Raw genomic sequence first — 22,656 nt, forward strand, 5'->3', positions numbered from 1 at the left:
AAAATAATGGAGAATTGATCTGCATGTATCTGGGGCTCTGCCCCCCCCCTTTTTTTTTTAGGTAGAGGCACCAAAATTTTCAGTATAGTATCCAGTGGCTCTCCCCAAAATACTCCCTAAGTTTCAAAAAGATTGGACCAGGGGGTCCAATTCTATGAGCCCCCAAAGAAAGTGCCCCTATCCTTCATTATTTCCTATGGAAGGAAGGCATTTAAAAAGTGTGTGGTCCCTTGAAATGTGATGGCCAAAATTCCCTTTGGAGTTCAACTATGCTTGTCACACCTTTGCTACTGGCTCCACCCCAATGTCTCCTGGCTCCACCCCCAAAGTCCCCAGATATTTCTTGAATTGGACTTGGCAACCCTAAATCCCAGGAGATCCCCAGCCACCACCTGGAGGTTGGAAAACCCACTCAAAGGCCTGATCTTGGTTGTATTCAGTATTAAGTTGTACAAAAGCAACCTTCTGTTGTACTTATATTATACTCCCTCACTCCCTCTCTCTTACAACTCCCCTATTTCTAAAGTGAATATCCAAAGGCCAAGTACACTGAGTTCTAAAACAGGGCAAGACAGAGGGAGGTCCTCAAAGAAATGTCTGGCAGTTTCCAAACTAAAAGGGATGGAGGGCTTCATGCTGCCAGGAAAAAAACTGCAAGAAAATAGGATCCCATATCTACCACAACAATCAGGATCTTACCTTCAGCATACCAAAAGCATGCAAGATTTCACAAGCACTTTTTAAAAAAAGTTAGGAATGCTGAACACACCAAATGTGTAAAACAGAACTTGCTGGAGAATTGTAAATTGGCTTAAATTGTTTACTGTTAGGAATACTCAGTATCCTTATAAACAGACCTCAGATTCAGTGGGAGCTCACAGAAGCATAGCTCCTGCACCTTTCTGAGAGTTCCACTTCCTCCTTCTGAGAGTTCTACCTCCATTGGGGGGGAGCTGTCCCGGAGGCACCTACTTAATTGTGGGGTGCCTCAGGGAGCAGTTCTCTCCCCGATGTTATTTAACATCTACATGCGCCCCCTTGCCCAGATTGCCCGGAGGTATGGGCTGGGGTGCCACCAGTACGCTGATGACACCCAGCTCTATCTATTGATGGGCGGCTGGGCTGTCGATGTTCCTATAAATTTGGACCGGGCGCTGCAGGCTGTAGCAGATTGGATCAGGTCGAGTGGGCTGAAATTGAATCCAGCGAAGACGGAGGTCCTGTGCCTGGGATGCGGTGCTCCGGATGGAGGGATCTCCCTTCCTGCTTTTGACGGTGCGTCACTGGTACCAGTGCGCAGGGTCAGGAGCTTGGGAGTGCTACTGGAGTCTTCCCTGACAATGGAGGCCCAGGTGGCAGCCACTGCCAAATCCGCCTTCTTTCATCTTAGGCGGGTGAGGCAGTTGGCTCCCTTCCTGGAGCGCAGTGACCTGGCAACAGTGATCCATGCAACGGTCACCTCGAGGCTAGACTACTGTAATGCCCTCTACATGGGCCTGCCCCTGTGCCGAACCCGGAAACTGCAGCTAGTGCAGAACGCAGCAGCCAGACTGCTATTGGGCCTACCCTGGTGGGAACATGTGAAGGCTAGGCTGCGGGAGCTGCATTGGCTGCCAATTGTTTACCGAGTTCGTTACAAGGTGCTGGTTATTACCTTTAAAGCCCTATATGGCCGAGGACCTGTCTACCTTAGGGACCGCCTCTCTCCATATGTTCCCCAGAGAGCACTACGATCTAGCTCACAAAATCTCCTAGAAGTACCTGGGCCAAAGGAGGCCAAACTAAAAATAACTAGAGAACAGGCCTTCTCTATAAAAGCATCCCAATGGTGGAACCAGCTGCCGGAAGAGGTGCGGGCCCTACGGGACCTTAGTCAATTCCGTAGGGCGTGCAAATAGTGTTGCCAAGTCCAATTCAAGAAATATCTGGGGACTTTGGGGATGGAGCCAGGAGACTTTGGGGTTGGAGCCAGGAGACATTAGGGGTGGAGCCAAGATCAAGCCTGTGACAAGCACAACTGAACTCCAAAGGGAGTTCTGGCTATCACATAGAAAGGGACCGCACACCTTTTTAAATGCCTTTCTTCCATAGGAAATCATGAAGGATAGGGGCACCTTCTTTTGGGGCTCGTAGAATTGGACCCCCTGGTACAATCGTTTTGAAACTTGGGAGGTATTTTGAGAAGAGGCACTAGATGCTATACTGAAAATTTGGTGCATCTACCTCAAAACACAGCTCCCCTAGAGCCTCTGATATCCGCAGATCAATTCCCCATTATTCCCTAAAACTGCCAGAGATCTAGAGCTGTGGGGACTGTGGGGGGTGGGGCTTCCCCGCCGGCTAGCTGGCTGGGGGGCGGGGGGAAACTTGTAAAACCAGGATATCCCCCGCTGGGACCTGGGGATTGGGAAGCCTACGTGCAAAACCGCCCTCTTCCAGCTAGCCTTTCAAGATGGAGCTTGAAATAAACATCACGCCATCACAAATATTAATAATTGAGATAACACCGAATAGAGATATTTTAGACTGTTTTTAGATTGTTTTAGATTATGTAAAAATTTAATAGTAAATTGTAATTTTATTGAATTGTATAACTGTTTTATTGTTCAATGGCTTTGCCATGCCTGTAAGCCGCCCTGAGCCTGCCTTGGCGGGGAGGGCGGGGTATAAATAAAATTTTATTATTATTATTATTATATTGCCCATTGAATAGTATTGCAGCTGCATAACAATCCCTGGATGAGCTCCACCACCTATTTTTCTACAAAACGACCGCTGCTTATACCTTTTCCTCAAGATTTTTGTACTAAAACACTTATGAATATTCAAGTGCATTTCTTTTAAACGTTAGGTCAAAGATAAACAGACATGGAATCAGTTTTGAGAAACTGAAAAGTCACAACTGTATCAAAAACTGCAATACAACAAAAATATTTAATATTCAGTTACACCAGTTTCTGATACAGTTGTGATTTTAGAATACTGTTTCAATACTCAAACTTGTTGGAGGAGGGAAAAAGGCAAGTGAATTTGCTCATTTAAAAAAGAGAAAATGTTTATCAAGCTATAAAATTGATAATAACTTGACAAACAAGTGCTTTACACTTATTGTAACAGAAGCGTCTGCAAAACATCTTAGTTCTATTACTGCAATATAACGTTACACAAACCCATTCATAGAAAATTTAAATCCTTGGTAATTTCAGAAATTCGAATTATAAACATGGTACAGATACATTTTTTTAAAAGCCCTCTAAATCCTGTAATGTTTAACATCATTACAAAGGCTATAGAAAACAAATAATTTTTAAAGAAAAAAATGAATCTGTGCAGCATTTCCCTTTCCAGTCATCCTAGTGTATATACAACACATGGACAGAAGTCTCCCCTACTATGAGGCTCCATTTCCAGCATTTATTTCCGCTCTAACTGCCACAAATTATACAATACTACAGCTGAACACTGGGCCCCTTTCCTTTCATCTGCACGCCAAGAGCAATCAGATTACCCTGGTAACCAGTGGTCACATGACCAGCACCTGCTCTTTTGGCTGGATGCCACTGACTAAAGCCATCTGCTTCCCTCAATCAGCTTTCAAACATTCTCAACACCTGCGCTGCAGCATTTTGTGGTTTCTTTTATCAAATCAGTGCAAAACTGCTTCCCAAACTTTACATATTTCTCAAATTTGTTTAAATCAAAGGTAAGCCTGTCATAGTTGAACTGCTGCCAGGTAAAGCAAGTTGACAGGCTAGTGCTTTTTACTAGTGACCTCTATAAATCAGAGCTAAGCATACAATATAATTTAATAGCAGTTAGGGTACACTGAGTGCACCTTCAGTACATGAGTAACAGGCTTAACATATTGAAGAACAGCACAGGCCAGGTCTGATTTTAAAAAGTCAATTTGCAGAAAGGCCGGAATGTGCTAATGATTTCTATTGTTTAAGACATACAGAATCTCTAAGTGCTTAGGACACAAGAGGTTTCATGAAAACCAGGAAGCCGAGAGTGGAATTTGTAACATCTGTATCTGCACAAAGATTTTTTTAAACACCACTAATATTTCCTGTTTATAATAATAAGAGTCTGATAATGTTACATCTTTTATGACCTGTGTAATGCAGCAAAATACAGGATTTCTCACATAATATAGGTCTTCCAGTAGTTATAGTCACGATAAATAAAATAAAGGCACATGTGCACACAGACACAGAATTTATATAGGAACAAGACAATAGTTCCATGAGATTTTATTCCAGTTCCAATTTTAGATGAATAGCCAAGCCCAAGAGACTCTATGTTTAGCAGAATATATTAAAGGATACAATAAACTGCAGAAGAATTTTGTATCACTGATCTGCTGTTTGGAGTTTAGAAAATCTTACCTGGTGGTTGAGAACATCAACTGCCTACCACAATCAACAGTCACAAAGACGTCTCCAGTTTCAAAGGCAACACGGATGAGACCATAGCCAAATTCAAAACTTAGTACTACATACATTAGAAAGCACATTCTGTAACTGCATATGTGCAAATAAACACATGGATAAAATATTCAAAACTTATCTGAGGTACTTGGTTTTGCTGTTAAGCTTAGGGGAAAAATCCCGAACACTTGTAGCTTTCTCACTTAAAGACTAGCCTTTCTTGAACATTTTGATTTTTAATAGACACACACACATATCATCAGGTATTCTTTCAGACTTCAACCAAAATACCAATTCAAAGCTTCTCCTTATGCTCATCCATTGACAGGTATGGCACACAAACTCAGAAGAAAGAACTAGCAAAATGGCAGTGTGACGAAATAAGGTTTGCCACAGGAGGTGGCGGCGGCTACAGGTGTAGCCAGCTTCAAGAGGGGGTTAGATAAAAATATGGAGCAGAGGTCCATCAGTGGCTATTAGCCACAGAGTGTATATATATGTGTATATATCTATATCTATACATATATATGTACACACACACACACACACACACACACACACACATATATATATATATATATATATATAAATTATTGGCCACTGTGTGATACAGAGTGTTGGACTGGATGGGCCGTTGGCCTGATCCAACATGGCTTCTTTTATGTTCTTAAGGTTATGATATAAAACAATAGAAAGGAAATATAAGGCAGGCAAAGTATAAAGAAAGCAGCACAACACATGAAAGACTTAAGCAGGAAATACAAAAGCAACCACCTGTCAGCTCCTGAGCATTTCTCAATAATCAGGCCTTTCTGTTGTTCAGAAAAGGTTCATTTTATTGACAGACACTATAAAGCAGTATGACTCTCTGTGTCAGATCTGGCCCTCACCATTGAGGCTAGATCTGTATATCCCCTCCTGCACAGTTGTGAGCCCACCAACATTCTCCACAAAAAGCCTGTGAAAAGCAGGAGTGAGTGTTTCTTGCCCAGCCCCCACTGAGTATTAGCTGGTGCCAAGACAGTCTCTGAAAAAGAGAGATGTCCTTGAAAGCCAGACACAGGTCTCTCCAACAGGGCAGAGTGATTACTTTGTAAGGTACAGATTGAAGCAAAGCAAGCAAGGCAAAACAGAATTATAATCCCACCCCCCAAACATTCCCAGTGCAGTCACAGAAACACGGAATAGCAATATTCATGGCAAATTCCCTTAACATCACCACCACAAAATGAATTCAGAGTAAGGAGCAAACAGGGCCAAATCAGCCACAGTCAAAACAAGCTTTTAGTGTTATGGGACACTAAAGGGACACTGAGGGACGGTGGCTCAGTGGTAGAGCATCTGCTTACGAAGCAGAAGGTCCCAGGTTCAATCCCTGGCATCTCCAAAAAAGGGTCCAGGCAAATAGGTGTGAAAAACCTCCGCTTGAGACCCTGGAGAGCCGCTGCCAGTCTGAGAAGACAATACTGACTTTGATGGACCAAAGGTCTGATTCAGTATAAGGCAGCTTCATATGTTCATATGTTGTTCATATGACAATAGTTTAATTTGGGATTTCTACTTTACAGCATCTCAAAAGCTGACAGGCTATAAAACTAAATTAAAAACCTCCATAAAACTAAAGCAAGGAACTTTCTATATTAGGGGTGTCAAATGTGTGGCCCAGGTGCTGAATCAGGCCCCCAAGCAACAGCCTGTCATCTGCTTTCTTCTCCCTCTCTTGCTTCCTTTTGCATCACAGCTTGCTTTGTCTGGCTTGATCAATTGCACAGGAGCTACAGAACAAAGCCTCTGTTTTCTCCATTGGCTGAGGCTCCTCCCTTGGGGTGGAAGGGGGGAGGAATAGCTTGTTTGCCAAGCTCTCTCAATCACACAGAAGAGCTACTGAGCCAAGTCTCTCTTCCTTCTGTTTGTTGAGGCTTCTCCCCCCCCCCCGGTCCCCTGGGGAAGGAAAGAGTCAGAGCTTCCTTTGCCCAGTTCCCTGGATCACATGGGAGAGATACAAAGAAAGCACCTTTAAGACCAATGAGTGCTAATGTTTTAAGCATGTTTTATTTTAACCTTTTAAAAAAAAATCTTTGTATTTGTCTGAGTCCTTTATGAAGTTTATATTTCTGCTATCTGGCATTACATTTTATGACACACATGGCCTGGCCTGATAAGGTCTCATTTATGTCAGATCTGGTCCTCATAGCAAATAAATTTGACACCCCTGCTCTATATAATGTCACATACATTTAAACCATCAATTTTAAAGTATAACAGAAAGCTTTAACATTAATGAAATGACAATTAAAGATCAAAAGCTGTGCATGAATCTTATATCCCAGGGTTCCATCTCACATGGATTCAGAGAGTGTGTTATTTAAATATATACACACACAGCTACTGCATTTTTCAGTAGGATGCTATTTAAACTGGAAAGACTCAAGCAGCTGCACAATTTCTCTCCTGCCCATACATGCATATACTTTGTTATATCCTCCCTACCAGATGCATGAGATAATACCATGGACAACCAAGTTCTACATGGCTCAGTGAGCGATGAGGATCCTGCTTGAATGGAAAGAGAAAAAAAAAAGCATCATCTGAACCCAAATTCTGCAACACCTGTTAAGTGGTGAGCTATATATATATATATATATATATATATATATATATATATATATATATATATATATATATATTATCTTTGCACAAAAGTTCTATACCAGGTGTCCCCAGTGTGGTGCCCATGGGAGCCATGGTGCCTGCCAACTTCTTTTCTGGTGCCCACCAAGTGTTTTTAGAAGATGAGCAGGGCCAGGTAGGGCTTTTGCCCAGCAAAATATATTATTGGCTGTGCAGATTTTTAAAAATGTTGCTTTGGCATCAGCTGCCACTACAGCATAAGAATCTTCACTGTGTGACTGAAGAAAAGCTCTAGTAATAATTTTGTGGCTGGCTCTGCCTTCTAAGACAGCCACTTTGTGGCTGTACACATTATGCCATGTCAGAATTTCAAAGGCGCCTGCAGTCTCAAAAAGATTATAAACCCATGTTCAATACAATAGACCCTCACCATCCATTAATTTATCATTTGTAGTTTCACTTATTCAGCCTGACTACATGTTGTGGCTACATTGAGCACATGACCCTCCCCTTCTGGGCATTCAGTCAATGGGCAGAAAGGGGAGAGTTGTCATGAGCATGCTGGCTCTGCCCTCTGCCTATTCACAATTATCTCAACTTCAGCAACTGCTGCTGGATGAGTCATGCGGCCCAGTCCTGCTGCTGGATCTGGACAACCTGTCTGCTTGGCACTCCCACGTGACTCATCTGGGGGGTGACACTGCTGCTACTGAGCAACTTGTCTGCGACAAATCTTGATGCTGGAAAGTTGTGTGACTCACAACAGGTGGCAGCATCTGCCTTCTTCTCAGTTGGCCAGCCCAGTGGCAATGCTGCAGTCAACACTGGCACTGCACCTAATTCACCTTAATTGGGCTTTGCTCCAATGGATGGAGATGGTAGAGGATAGAAATGGGCAGGGGAGGGACCTTACCCAGGCCATTTTGGTCTCTCAGTCTGCCCCTGTCAATATTTGTGGATTCTGCCATTCACAGTGATCCTGGGAACAAATACTCTGTAAATATATGGTGTGCAATACACACAGTTACTTAACACAGATTAGAATCCTTCCTCCACTGGACACTGAGGTAGAAGGTTGGAGCTACCTTTATTCAACTTTAAACATAGTGCCCATTAATACCTTTCCTGTTGAACATGAAGTGAGTTTTAGAAAGTGGATGGAGCAATGTGGGCCTTCTGCCTAGAAGGGCTTCTGACTGCCCACTGGAGATCTGGTTGGTCTCTCCCAGTGTATTTTTAAAAATTGATATTAACCTTCTCCCTGCACTTGGGCTTCCTGTGTTTGTATGGCTCTACCTTCTGTAGCAGGCATTTTGTAGTTGCACTCACTAGGCTATGTCAGAATTCCAAAAATGCCACAGGATCAAAAAGGCTGAGGACCTCTGAACTATAAACTGTGAACAGGAAACTGTGTTTAAGGGTGTTTGAACAGTGCCGATACATCCAACTTTTATAATATGAAGTAAAAAACAGACCGTGTTCTAGTCATTGTGAATTATTTACCCTTTCTCCCCGTCAGGACTGTAGTAGCAGATGGAAGAAAAAACCCAGCACTGACCAGGGGTGGGATTCTAGCCGGAGCTCCTTTGCATATTAGTCCACACCCCCTGATGTCATCAATCCTCCAAGAGCTTACAAGGCTCTTTTTTGTAAGCTCTTGGATGACTGACTACATCAGGGGTGTGTGGCCTAATATGCAAAGGAGTTCCGGCTAGAATTCCACCCCTGGCAGTGACTATCCTCTTCTTGGTCAAAGTCCACTGCTACATTCTCACCTTTTCTCACACACAAAGGGGGAAAAGAAAAATCTACTCTCACCACTGTCTTGAATGCACAGGTAGCCTTAGGTTAGGCATGCCACAGCTTTACAGACTCAGACTACTGTGTATAACTGGGAGATAATCTGCTTTACACAATTACCTGATAATGGTCTGCATCCAGCCATACCATTAAGAAAAAGTAACTACTCTTTTCTTAGAAGTGGGCAGCAGCAGCAGTCTCCCTTTTCTGCTTCACTAGATTACCATAAGAAACTCCAAGGTAAGATTACCACAAAATTTCTGGCAATTTCTAGAACTATCATTGTCAACTGGGGGAAATGGGAACCCTACTGAAGAGGGAAGGGGAGGAATTGGTGGAAATTAGCACAACCTTATATATATTGGCACTTTAAAAAGCTCTTATTAGTGGAATGAACAAAAGCCACTAGAAGAAAGCACTAGAATTTACAATCTACAAATCCCTAGTTATATAAAGCTGTCTTGATTTTTCAGTTTCAATTTTCATACAGAATTATAGGATGCCAAGAGACAGAGTATATGGACTACTTGAGCATTTAACTGAAATTTGGAAGAAACATATAATTATTTTCGTTAATTTTCATCTTGTTTACTATTCATTCCTCATTTATTCCTCTTGCAATGAAATATTGTGAGAGTAGAGAGATTCTAGGTCATATGGTGAGCCATACACCTCACTACATCTCTCAGGGAGTTCACTACATCTCTCGGAGATTTCTGGCTGAATTCAGTACCGATCACAAGAACTACAGCTCCCAGTAAACTTCTGCCCTCTTTCAAAAGACTTCTCTGCAGGGTTTCACAGTTTCCATGTTTAAAAGCAGAAACATTTTAAAGCAGCCAAATAAAATTGTCAAAACATTGGGCAACAGTGTGAAATATGCAGAAAAGACTGTACTAGCTTAGGGAGAAAGGAAAACAAAGTATCTAGCATCTCTTGCTAGAAGCAGTCTTTGGGTCTTCATGCTTTTGAATTTATAGTCCAGAGTAGACTACTTACTCCTGATAAATCCTAAATTAATTCTCCTGGAATTGGGGTTTCTTCCATATGATTTTCTTATTGGCACTAAAGCCAAAGTTAGCAGTCACAAAAACCTGATCAGCACACCAAGCACTTGTGCAAAACTGGTTTCTACAACATACCAAACTATCTTTTAAAAGTTTTACTGTGTGCAACTACAGCACAAGGGATCTGCATAGGAGGAAACAACCAGAAGACATGCAAAGAGACGTGACAGAAGGTGAAAAATCTTCAGATTGTGAAGCTGTTTTCATGGATCTGAACTGCATTAGGGCACTGAGAACATTCTATGAACTGGGGTTGTTTTCGACAGGCAGAGCCAAGTTTACAGCATACAAGGGGAAATGAAAAATGATCAAGTTTTTTTTACAGCTGTAAAAAAAGATAAATAGCAATGCATATCTTTTTTTTAAAAAATCCTTAATAATTTTACTTTTTCATCTAGTATTAGAGCTAGACAATTAGATTAAAGCAAGTTTAAGATATTTTTTAACACCACACGCACAGGACAATCCTTAAAAAGTTAGTCTCAGCTGAATGGACAAGGCTGTAAATGATGCAATCCTAAAGAAAAGAGCACCCTTCTAAAAACACTGACTTCAATGGATTTAGAAGAATGCTATTATATAGGTTGCAGTTTACCTACTTTATTTTTTTACTGTGTAATTTTGTGTTTTGCTTTTTAATAGATGCAATCAATTTTGCTTTATTTCTGTTATAATTTCATTTGAAATGAAATGTACCTGTAGGCTGACCCTGATATTCTAAGATAAAAACCAAAGAGATGAACTGTTCAATGATTAATTTATATTTACGGAATTTTAGCTATTATTGGGTAGAACTAAAAGCATAGTTCTGTGATCATTTTGCCTCACGGTATAATGAGTATTCAGCTTCCTGAGGGGGGGGGGAGTGTAGATGACTGGGGAAGGCAATGGCAAACCACTCCGTAAAAAGTCTGCCATGAAAACGTTGTAATGCGACGTCACCCCAAAGTTGGAAACGACTGGTGCTTGCACAGGGGACTGCCTTTACCTTTACTGTTGTTTAAGGAAAGCATCTGCATCTCCAGGAATTGTAGTTTAAGGAGAGTATCGGCATCCCTCTGTGTGTGTGTTAAAAGCAGTCTGAAAAGTAGCTATTTTCAGTAGGAAAATGACCTAATGAGAAAGAGTTAACCCTCTCCTGCCTTTCCATTCTCCCCCTTTAACTGCAGCCCCCTCTGTAGCTGTACCCTACACGTATGTGTTCAGTTTTCCCAAACAAAAACACCCTCCCCCCAAATATCATACTGGTATTTTTCTGGGGTTTTAAAGCCAAAAATAAATTAGAGATTCTTTTGGCTACTGATACAGCTGAGCCTGAATAAAAGCTGATATTATTTGGCTTTTATCAGGGTGATCCTATGAGAGGGCATTTAAAGAGACCATGGTCTCTTTAAATGCCTCTTTTCCCTCCACTGAAAGTAATAGAGGATAGGAGAATCTTCTTTCGGGGCACACAGAATAAAACTTGGGGGAAAGGGTTGAGGAGAGGAACCAGCAGCTATGCTGCAAATCTGGTGCCTCTACCTCAAAAACAGCTCCTCCAAAGCCCCAAATAAATTCTCCATTATACCCTATGGGGATCAACGGTCCTTATAGGGTTTAATGGAGCTGAATAAATTCAGGAATATTGGGAAATAACCAGTATTTTTAAGGTTCAATATACTTGTAAAAACAGCAGGTTTTTTTCTGCACACCCCTACTGTATTAAAAATCAGAACAAATAATTACAATGGTACAGTACAAGACAGAGACAGGATACAGGATGATCTTGACAGGCTGGAAAACTGGGCTAAAACAAATAAAATGAATTTTAATAGGGATAAATTTCTGCATTTAGGTAGGAAAAATCAAATGCATCATTATAGGATGGGGGAGACTTGTCTTGCAAGTAGTATGTGTGAAAAGGATCAGGGATGTCCAACTAATTTGTTAAGAGGGGCCGGATCAGACACAAATGGGACTTTGTGGAGCCAGACCATGTATGTCATAAAATGTAGTGTGAGGTAGAAGAGATATAAACTTTATAAAGGACACAGACAAACACATTTAAGGATATTATTTTTTAAGTTAAATACAAATATGCTTAAAACTCTTGCAATATTTTGTTTAAAATGGAACGATGCGGGAATAGTAGGATTTGGCAATTCCTCATAGGAATTCCCCTTACCATCTTCGTTGCCCTCCTGTGGACACATTCCAGCTTGTCTATATCCTTCTTAAATTGTGGTGCCCAAAACTGAACACAATATTCTAGGTGAGGTCTAACCAGAGCAGAGTAAAGCGATACCATAACTTCACGTGATCTGGACAGTATACTTCTGTTGATACAGCCCAAAATTGAATTTGCCTTTTTAGCCACTGCATCACACTGCTGACTAATGTTCAGTGTATGGTCCACTAAGACCCCTAAATCAGAGTATCAAATGCCCATCTCACTGGCCCACCCAGGGCTTTAATCAGGCCCCCATGGCTTTTTCTCCCCCTTCTACTACTCTTGTCCACACCATTTGAAGCTCTCAGGCTGATGAAGTTCCCTGCTCTTTCAGTCTCGTCTTTGCAGCTTGGAACAGGAAGCAAAGGTGCAAGGAAAACATGCAATCTTTTTGTCCCATTAAGGTCTCTGTGCCCAGATAGACCTTAATGGAAAATCCATTCCACATTTTCCTTGCAACTTGGCCTGTGCTGCAACCAATACTCCCTCTAAGGTATGGAGTCTTGTGAGCAAAAATTCTACTTCCTGAGTTACTGGTATTAAAGTTGTGAGCCACTGCATAAATTAGCTTGCTTTGGGGCCAGCTTGTTTCTGCTCAATGGACCTGACCCAGTGAATACTCTAACCTGGGAACCCCGAGCCAAAGGAAGATATTACACTGGAGACCTATTGATTTGATTAGACCCCAGGGAGTGGGGAAAGCTTGCAATGCCATCTCCTTGTCTTCCCAGGCTCAGAGAATTTTATATTTTAGTTTCTGCTGTAATTCTTCTGCTTTTTAAAAATGTTTTAAAAACTGAATTGCCAAATCCCACTATTTCCCCACCTTTCCATTTAAAAAAAATCTTGTAAGAATTTTAAGCATGTCTGTATTTTAATTTTAAAATTATATCTTTAACTGCATTTGTCTGTATCCTTCATAAAGTTTATATCTCCGCTACATCACACTACATTTTATGTCACACATGGCCCAGCCCTCGCAAAGTCCCATTTGTGTCCGATCTGGCCCTCCTAACAAATGTGTTGAACACACATGATCAAAAGCATTCAAATATATTGCAAATATGAGCACTTCATGTAAATGAAAACTCAGACGTTCACAGTTCTGGGACTAAAGAATTCACAAAAAATGTTATTCATTGCCAAAATGTTAAAATTACTTATTTTCCTAGACCAATGCAGGTGGTACCTCCCGGGGGGGTGGTGGGGGGTGGCAGTTGGATTACTAAGGGGGGACCCAAGAGGCAAGGGGACATGAGGGGAATGCTGGAGACTGGCCTCTTCAACTGTTTTGTTCACTTATTTAAGATTGACCAGGTTTATAGCACCATGCTGGCAAGTTTCTGCCTCTGAATAAGACTGAAATCTGGAGGAAACAATGAGAATTTTTAGTAAAAACACCACAAGAGTTTTAGTCAGACCAGTATACCAATTTTGAACAACTGTCATCACTGAATGTGTTTTTGCCTCTTTGCCATTTTTCAAGTTTTTGTTGATAAGTCCTTAACATAACAGTGCTAAGTGTGGTGTTGCTGTGTTAGAACATAAGAATGTAAGAAAAGCCATGTTGGATCAGGCTAATGGCCCATCCAGTCCAACATTTTGTGTCACACAGTGGCAAAAAAACCCCCCAAGTGCCATCAAGAGGTCCACCAGTGGGGCTAGAAGCCCTTCTACTGTGCCCCCCCAAGCACAAGAATACAGAGCATCACTGCCCCAGACAGAGAGTTCCAACAATAAGCTGTGGCTAATAGCCACTGATGGATCTCTGCTCCATATACTTATCTATTCCCCTCTTGAAGCTGTCTATGCTTGTAGCCGCCACCACCTCCTGTGGCAATGAATTCCACATGTTAATCACCCTTTGGGTGAAGAAGTACTTCCTTTTATCAGTTCCTTTTTATCAATTTTGGTGCCTTTACCTCAAAAACAGCCCGCTCCCAGAGCCCCAGGATCAATTTTCCACTATACCCTATGGGAATTCGTCACCATAGGGAATAATGCCCAGCATACATTTCCCTTCCCACCCACCCCCTGCTTTGTGATGATCCTGAAGTGGAGAGAGGGCCTCCAAACTGGATCCCCTGCCCTCACCTGGGGATTGGCAACCCTAGCTGATTATGAAATAGGCTTTTCAGCTATAAAAGTGTTATTTTGTTGCAATTTGCCCAGTTTTAGTTTATAAAGGTTATATAAGGATTTAAATTTTCTCAAGTGTTTTCAAAAAGGAAAAATTTGCAGAACAAGTGATGAACTCTAAGAGATCAGGCATGACAAAGGTGGGATACAAGATGATCATTGGTCGGGGTCGCAGAATCTCGATCCACAGCATCAAAGAGGCCAAGTTCAAGATGACCAGAACCAGGGCGTTTTCTGTTGTGGCTCCTGCCTGGTGGAATGAGCTGCCGGAGGAGGTTAGGGCCCTGAGAGAGCTTCCACAGTTCTGCAGGGCCTGTAAAATGGTGCTTTTCAGCCAGGCATTCTTAAATCAAAATCGATAACAACAGGACAGCAGAAATTAATCCACTTGGCCCACCTCGAATATCATATTGTACACTGGGGATTCCGGTGCTCCTGGGGAGGGGAAAGTACAGCGGTGGGAACAGGCATAGATTTAAGGGAAAGAGCCTGAGATATCAGAAAGCTCGGCCTCCTTCCAGCCTGCGTCCCATCCCAATGATTGCAGACGGTGGGGCCAAGTGGAAGCACCTGCCTCCGACGTTGGTGTTGTATAATGGCAGGTCCATTAATAATAAGACCTTTGTCCTTCGGGACTTTCTGCTAGAGCAGAACATGGACTTGGCTTGCGTGACTGAGACCTGGGTGCGATATGGGGAGACAGTTGTTCCCTCCCAGTTAGCTCCACCTGGTTTCTCGGTCCATCACCAATCACAGACTAGCGGGTGGGGGGAGGAGTGGCGGCATTCATTCGGGAGGTGGCTCAGCAGTACTGATGCTTTTAGACCTGTCTGCCGCATTTGACATGGTTGACCATCAGTTACTGACCTGCTGCCTCGCCGATGCTGGGATATGGGGGTCGGCCTTACAATGGCTCTCCTCTTCCCTTCAGGGTTGGCGACAAAGGGTGGTGATAGGGAAGGAGCTGTCTCAATGGCACCAACTTGTGTGTGGTGTGCCACAAGGGACAGTTCTATCCCCGATGTTGTTCAACATCTACATGCGCCCCCTTGCCCAGAGGTTTGGGCTGGGATGTCATCAATATGCAGATGACACCCAGCTTTATCTACTGATAGGCAGCCAGTCCAACTCCTTCATAAAAGATCTGACCATGGCATTTCAAGCTGAAGCAGGGTGGCTCAGGCTGAGTCAACTGAAGTTGAATCCGACGAAGATGGAGATTCTGTACCTAAGTCGTGGTGGTCCTGGGAGCTGAGGTCTTACTACTAACCTTTGATGGGGCACCACATACACCGGTGCCCAAGGTCAAAAGTTTAGGGGAGCTCCTGGATCCCTCTTTAAATATGGAGGTCCAGGTGGCAGCCACTGCCAGATCAACCTTCTATCATCTGCGGCTGATAAGGCAGTTGGTCCCCTACTGCGAGTGCAGCGACTTGGCGACAGTGATCCACGCCACAATCACCACAAGATTGGATTACTGTAATCTCTTCTACATGGGGCTACCCTTGTCTCAAACCTGGAAGCTTCAACTAGTGCAGAACGCAGCAGACAGGTTGTTAATGGGCCTTCCTTTAAGTGAACACATTCAACCTGTGCTGAAAGCGCTGCACTGGTTGCCTATTGCATACCGAGTGCGTTTCAAGGTGTTGGTTCTCACATTTAAGGCCCTATATGGCCAAGGGCCTGCATACCTTAGGGACCACCTTTCCCCATATGTTCCCCAGAGAGCACTTCGGTCAGAATCACAAAGGAGGCCAGGCTCATGACAACTAGAGCCAGAGCCTTCTCTGTAGTGGCTACATTCTAGTGGAATGAGTTGCCGGAAGAGGTCAGGGCCCTGCGAGAGCTCATACAGTTCTGCAGGGCCTGTAAGATGGCACTCTTCCACCAGGCATTTGTAAACTAGACTGCTGGCCACTACAGTCCTAGGTAACATATGAACCATCCCTTGAAATCTGCTGTACAGCAGCTGCGGAGAAGACAATTTAAGATCGGCAAACAGAGAATCGGAAACTAAGATTATAGCGCCAAAATATTTTTATGCATTTTATGTTTCTATATTATTCTATGGTTTATAGTTTTAATGTATTATTGTATTTACCGTATTTTTTGAACCATAAGACGCAGTTCCCCCCCCCCCCAAAAAAAGTGGGGGGGAAAGTGTGTGCGTCTTATGGAGCGAAGGTACCTTCCTGGGGGGGGGGGGGGGGCGAGCCGCTGTCTCCACCTCTGATCCCGGCGCTTCCCCGCGCCTGCCTGGCTCCAGCTTCTTTCATCAAGCGCTGAGATCGCTCCACGTGGCCCCTCCCTCCGCCCTCCGATCCCAGTGCTTGCTGTAAGAATCAGAGCTCAGCCAAGCTGTAAGGCAAGCACCCTCCCCCTCCGCAAATCCAGTGCTTTGCGAGGGCCGGCTGCAGAGGGGCAGCGTGCTTCCTCCTTGCCTGATAGCCTAGCTCGATCTCTGATGCTTACAGCAAGCGCCAGGATCGCTCCCTCCGCCCTCCGATCCCAGCGCTTGCTGTAAGAATCAGAGCTCAGCCAGGCTGTCAGGCAAGCACCCTCCCCCTCCGCAAACCCAGCGCTTTGCGAGCACCAGCTGAAGAGGGGGCAGCGTGCATCCTCCTTGCCTGATAGCCTAGCTCGATCTCTGATGCTTACAGCAAGCGCCAGATGGCTCCCTCTGCCCTACGATCCCAGCGCTTGCTGTAAGAATCAGAGCTCAGCCAAGCTGTCAGGCAAGCACCCTCCCCCTCCGCAAACCCAGCGCTTTGCGAGCGCCGGCTGCAGAGGGGGCAGCGTGCCTCCTTCTTGCCTGATAGCCTAGCTCAATCTCTGATGCTTACAGCAAGCGCCAGGATCGCTCCCTCCGCCCTCCAATCCCAGCGCTTGCTGTAAGAATCAGAGCTCAGCCAGGATGTCAGGCAAGCACCCTCCCCCTCCGCAAACCCGGCGCTTTGCGAACGCCGGCTGTAGAGGGGGCAGCGTGCTTCCTCCTTGCCTGATAGCCTAGCTGGAGCTCTGTTGCTTACAGCAAGCACCAGGATCGCTCCCTCCACCCTCCAATCCCAGTGCTTGCTGTAAGAATCAGAGCTCAGCCAGGCTGTCAGGCAAGCACCCTCCCCCTCCGCAAACCCAGCGCTTCGCGAGCGCTGGCTGCAGAGGGGGCAGCGTGCTTCCTCCTTGCCTGATAGCCTAGCTGGAGCTCTGATGCTTACAGCAAGCACCAGGATCGCTCCCTCCGCCCTCTGATCCCAGCGCTTGCTGTAAGAATCAGAGCTCAGCCAGGCTGTCAGGCAAGCACTCTCCCCCTCCGCAGCGAGCGCCGGCTGCAGAGGGGGCAGCGTGCCTCCTCCTCGCCTGATAGCCTAGCTTGATTTCTGATGCTTACAGCAAGCACCAGGATCGCTCCCTCCGCCCTCTGATCCCAGCGCTTGCTGTAAGAATCAGAGCTCAGCCAGGCTTTCAGGCAAGCACCCTTCCCCTCCGCAGCGAGCGCCGGCTGCAGAGGGGGCAGCGTGCCTCCTCCTTGCCTGATAGCCTAGCTGGAGCTCTGTTGCTTACAGCAAGCACCAGGATCGCTCCCTCCGCCCTCCGATCCCAGTGCTTGCTGTAAGAATCAGAGCTCAGCCAGGCTGTCAGGCAAGCACCCTCCCCCTCCACAAACCCAGCGCTTTGCGAGCGCCGGCTGCAGAGGGGGCAGCGTGCCTCCTTCTTGCCTGATAGCCTAGCTCAATCTCTGATGCTTACAGCAAGTGCCAGGATCGCTCCCTCCGCCCTCCGATCCCAGCGCTTGCTGTAAGAATCAGAGCTCAGCCAGGCTGTCAGGCAAGCACTCTCCCCCTCCGCAGCGAGTGCCGGCTGCAGAGGGGGCAGCGTGCCTCCTCCTTGCCTGATAGCCTAGCTTGATTTCTGATGCTTACAGCAAGCACCAGGATCGCTCCCTCCGCCCTCCGATCCCAGCGCTTGCTGAAAGAATCAGAGCTCAGCCAAGCTGTCAGGCAAGCACCTTCCCCCTCCGCAAACCCAGCGCATCTCGAGCGCCGGCTGCAGAGGGGGCAGCGTGCCTCCTCCTTGCCTGATAGCCTAGCTTGATTTCTGATGCTTACAGCAAGCACCAGGATCGCTCCCTCCGCCCTCTGATCCCAGCGCTTGCTGTAAGAATCAGAGCTCAGCCAGGCTGTCAGGCAAGCACCCTCCCCCTCTGCAGCGAGCGCCGGCTGCAGAGGGGGCAGCGTGCCTCCTCCTTGCCTGATAGCCTAGCTGGAGCTCTGATGCTTACAGCAAGCACCAGGATCGCTCTCTCCGCCCTCCGATCCCAGTGCTTGCTGTAAGCATCAGAGCTCAGCCAGGCTGTCAGGCAAGCCCCCTCCCCCTCCGCAAACCCAGCGCTTTGCGAGCGCCGGCTGCAGAGCGGGCAGCGTGCCTCCTTCTTGCCTGATAGCCTAGCTGGAGCTCTGATGCTTACAGCAAGCACCAGGATCGCTCCCTCCGCCCTCCGATCCCAGCGCTTGCTGTAAGAATCAGAGCTCAGCCAGGCTGTCAGACAAGCACTCTCCCCCTCCGCAGCGAGCGCCGGCTGCAGAGGGGGCAGCGTGCCTCCTCCTTGCCTGATAGCCTAGCTGGAGCTCTGATGCTTACAGCAAGCACCAGGATCGCTGCCTCCGCCCTCTGATCCCAGCGCTTGCTGTAAGAATCAGAGCTCAGCCAGGCTGTCAGGCAAGAACCCTCCCCCTCCGCAGCGATCGCCGGCTGCAGAGGGGGCAGCGTGCCTCCTCCTTGCCTGATAGCCTAGCTGGAGCTCTGATGCTTACAGCAAGCACCAGGATCGCTCTCTCCGCCCTCCGATCCCAGTGCTTGCTGTAAGCATCAGAGCTCAGCCAGGCTGTCAGGCAAGCCCCCTCCCCCTCCGCAAACCCAGCGTTTTGCGAGCGCCGGCTGCAGAGCGGGCAGCGTGCCTCCTTCTTGCCTGATAGCCTAGCTCGATCTCTGATGCTTACAGCAAGTGCCAGGATCGCTCCCTCTGCCATCCGATCCCAGCGCTTGCTGTAAGAATCAGAGCTCAGCCAAGCTGTCAGGCAAGCACCCTCCCCCTCCGCAAACCCAGCGCTTCGCGAGCGCTGGCTGCAGAGGGGACAGCATGCTTCCTCCTTGCCTGATAGCTTGGAAATACGGTACTGGAGCGTCAAACTTCCGGCTCTTCCAGTCTTCTGTACTGCTCTCCTCTTAGATATTGTAGAGGAAAGGGAGGGGGGGATGTGGTTTGATGCGCCAGAATTTGCACGGGCTTTATAGCCCCTGGAAATTCTGCCCCGTCAAACGTCTGGCTCTTTCAATCTTCTGAAGTGCTCTCCTCTTAGATACTGGAGAGGAAAGAAAGGATCACTGCCTCTGCCCTGCGATCCCGGTGCTTGCTGTAAGCATCAGAGCTGGAGCCAGGCAGACAGGCACGGAGGATGGAGGCTGCCCTCTCCACAGCCGGCGCTCGCAAAGCGCTGGGTTTGCGGAGGGGGCGGGTGCTTCCTCTGTGCCTGACTGCAGCTCTCATGCTTTCAGCAAGCGCCGGGATCGGAGGGCAGAGGGAGCGATCCTGGCGCTTGCTGTAAGCGTCAGAGCTGGAGCCAGGCAGACAGGCAGGGAGGAAGCACGCTGCCCTCTCTGCAGCCGGCGCTCGCAAAGCGCTGGGTTTGCGGTGGGGGCACCGTGGCGCGATCCCAGCGCTTGCTGGAAGAAGCTTGAGCCAGGCAGGCAGGCGCGGGGGAAGCGCCGGGATTAGAGGCGGAGGCAGCGGATCGCCCCCCAGGAGGAAGGTGCGTCCTATGGTCCGGAGCGCCTTATGGTCCGTAAAATACGGTACTTATGCACCTGCATGTCTATGTGAGCCGCCCTGAGCCCGCCTTGGTGAGAAGGGCGGGATACAAATGGAATAAAATAAATAAATAAAATATTGTGACTGGGGATCTTTTTCCAATACTGAGGAAATTTGGGTAGTGGAGGACAAACTAACTGAGCTACAAAATGACACTGAGCTGAAATCAATGCTTAAGAAATTGTACCAAGAGTTCTTGTCCCAAAGGAAATTTCTGATAGCTATCCTGCACTATGGACAGTAATTAAGAAGCTCCTTGTTGTATTTACATCATATTTGGTGGAACGTGGTTTTTGAGTGGTTATCCAACTTTTCTCCAAGCAAAGAAACTGACTCTAAATTACTAAATGTGGTGATTTAAGACTCCTACTAAGTCGCTTTAAGCCAGACATTGGGAAACTGGTATCAAATCACTAAGCCTGTTTTAGGGAGAGCAGGTAAGAAATAGGATGAAATAAATACACAAACAGTGAAGTAATTACTAAATGCAATAACTAAGATTCTGGCTAAATAACTATTAGCCTTTGAAAAGCTTGTGTGACTGGATCAAGTCCATATGTTTTATTGAATAAATTAAAGTTTTGATTGGATTTTGGATAAATGTGCAATTAATTGTTATTTCATTTTTATTGTTAGTATCTTCCTTAGTGTGTCATTGAAACTGTTATTCTGAATAATGCTTTTTATAGGACACAGGATGGGGTGGTGGGGATGAGTTTATGGAACCAAGGTGGTAGTGGCCCCCCCAAAAATTTGGGAATCACTGTCCTTGACAAACAATGTAATGTCACCAAAAAAGACTAACACATTTACTAAGACATTAGCTTTCCCACTACCTATATCATCAAATGTAGGAAAATTCTCTAGAATTTATTGTTTTGTGGTTCCCAGTTTCAGGAGGGAAAAAGGCAGGCAATGCAAGATTACTCGGATCAGTTTGTATATAACTGTACCTGCAACTTGTGAGAACAGTGGAACATGTAACCACTGTTCACATAGTGCTGATTCTTAACACACATGAATGAAAGATTGCGGAAGCCGATCTGCCTTGCCTTCCTAGTCCCCAAGTAGCCCCCAGCATGGCCACAGAACCACTCTTCAGGTTGAGAATTTCCTGAACAAAATGTCATGCAGCTTTTTTTGGTGGGGGTGGGGTCCTTGTAAAGAAGAGGAATCAGGTGAAATCTCCCCTCGTTCTGCAATGAGTGGAGCGTTTAAATTTTATTTAATTGGAAGAGTAATACTTCAGATATGTCACGTACCTTGCCTTTTTGTTGCTCTTGGGTTTTGGTGTGGTGTTTTTTGCTTTCTTTTCCTTTGGCTCTTTGGGGATCTTAGGGGTTTTGGGAGTCTTGGGTTCCTTAGGCTCCTTCTTCTCCTTGGGTTCTTTTGGATCCTTCGGCTCTTTTTTCACCTTGGGCTTTTTTTTCTTCTTCTTCTCTTCCTGGGAGGAGTCTAGTGATTTCCTGGTAGGATCCTGGCCATCAAGCCCACCAGGAAAGCCTTCTTTACCAAATCCTTTATTGGGACCTTCTACAGCAATGTGATTGTTTTTCTTTTTCTTTTTCTTTTGCTGCGGTGGTTGTTGCTCAATTGATGATAGGTAATCATCACTTTTCAGTAGCTGGGCATTCGGTCCACTAACCTGAGTCATGTCTGGCACTGATTTCTCCAGAAAGGGTTCTGATGGAGAATGCTAAGGAGGGGGGAAAAAAATAGGATTTTAAGAATTATGTGTTTGGAATAACTATAGACCAAAGATAAAGCATGAACTCGGTTTTTGCAGACAAGAACAGAATAATTTTGGGGTAAAAAATTAACCTATACTATTTAGAATACATTTATCTTAAATGATGGGCATTGCTAAAAGGCATTAGTCTGGAAAAAGCTATGGAGTTTGATACTGCAGATTTGTCTATCCAACCCAGATAGTCTAATACATAAAATATATATGTCTGTATATATATTATAACAATTCAACATGCAAGGATCCAATTTACACCATTGAATGCATATAACAATTTACAAAAACAGTACATAATATGCTAGGTATTAAGAACTGAGAAATAGCCTTTAATTCATTCTATTAAGCAAAAAAGAAATTTTTACAAAGAATTCCAAAACTGGGGTCCAAAGTAAATCATAATCTATAGCCAAATCAGTATCATTATTGAAAAGGTTATTTGTCTTTCCCATTACATACTGGTACCATAACTTATCATACCACATTTCAATCGTGGGGGTATGTGAGGGTTTCCAATTTTTAGCAATTTTTGGATTTATATCTTTATTACTTATTTTCTCTATTTTCTAGTTTATATTGGATTAGATTCAATAAAAAATATAAAAACCCCAATTATATTATTTTTTTTAAAAGAAAAAAGTTAAAATAAGGTATAAGAGAAGAATTTCTTCTATTAAAAAGGCAGCATTACAGGATGGGTGGGGGTACTCTGTGAGTTGGGCTCATAGTTTTCATCCTACCAACATTGGAGTTTTTTCCTAGGATAA

At 45.1% G+C, this 22,656-nt stretch overlaps 1 protein-coding gene and 1 non-coding gene across 12 annotated transcripts in view; one reads left to right on the forward strand and one right to left on the reverse strand.

Annotated features, from left to right (window-relative positions):
- LOC132575187 (chromodomain-helicase-DNA-binding protein 7) overlaps positions 1 to 22,656 on the reverse strand; it is a 316,612-nt gene that overhangs the window by 122,493 nt on the left and 171,463 nt on the right. For all 11 annotated transcript variants that reach the window (XM_060243719.1, XM_060243730.1, XM_060243727.1 and 8 more), the window contains one exon: positions 21,408 to 21,841. In XM_060243719.1, coding sequence (XP_060099702.1) covers positions 21,408 to 21,841 — 434 coding nt within the window. The remainder of the gene's footprint in view (positions 1 to 21,407; positions 21,842 to 22,656) is intronic.
- Positions 5,751 to 5,817, forward strand: TRNAR-ACG (transfer RNA arginine (anticodon ACG)). The gene has a single exon. It is a non-coding gene; the product is annotated as a tRNA-Arg (tRNA).

The sequence above is a fragment of the Heteronotia binoei genome, chromosome 7, assembly GCF_032191835.1.
Source record: "Heteronotia binoei isolate CCM8104 ecotype False Entrance Well chromosome 7, APGP_CSIRO_Hbin_v1, whole genome shotgun sequence".
Lineage (NCBI taxonomy): Eukaryota > Metazoa > Chordata > Lepidosauria > Squamata > Gekkonidae > Heteronotia > Heteronotia binoei.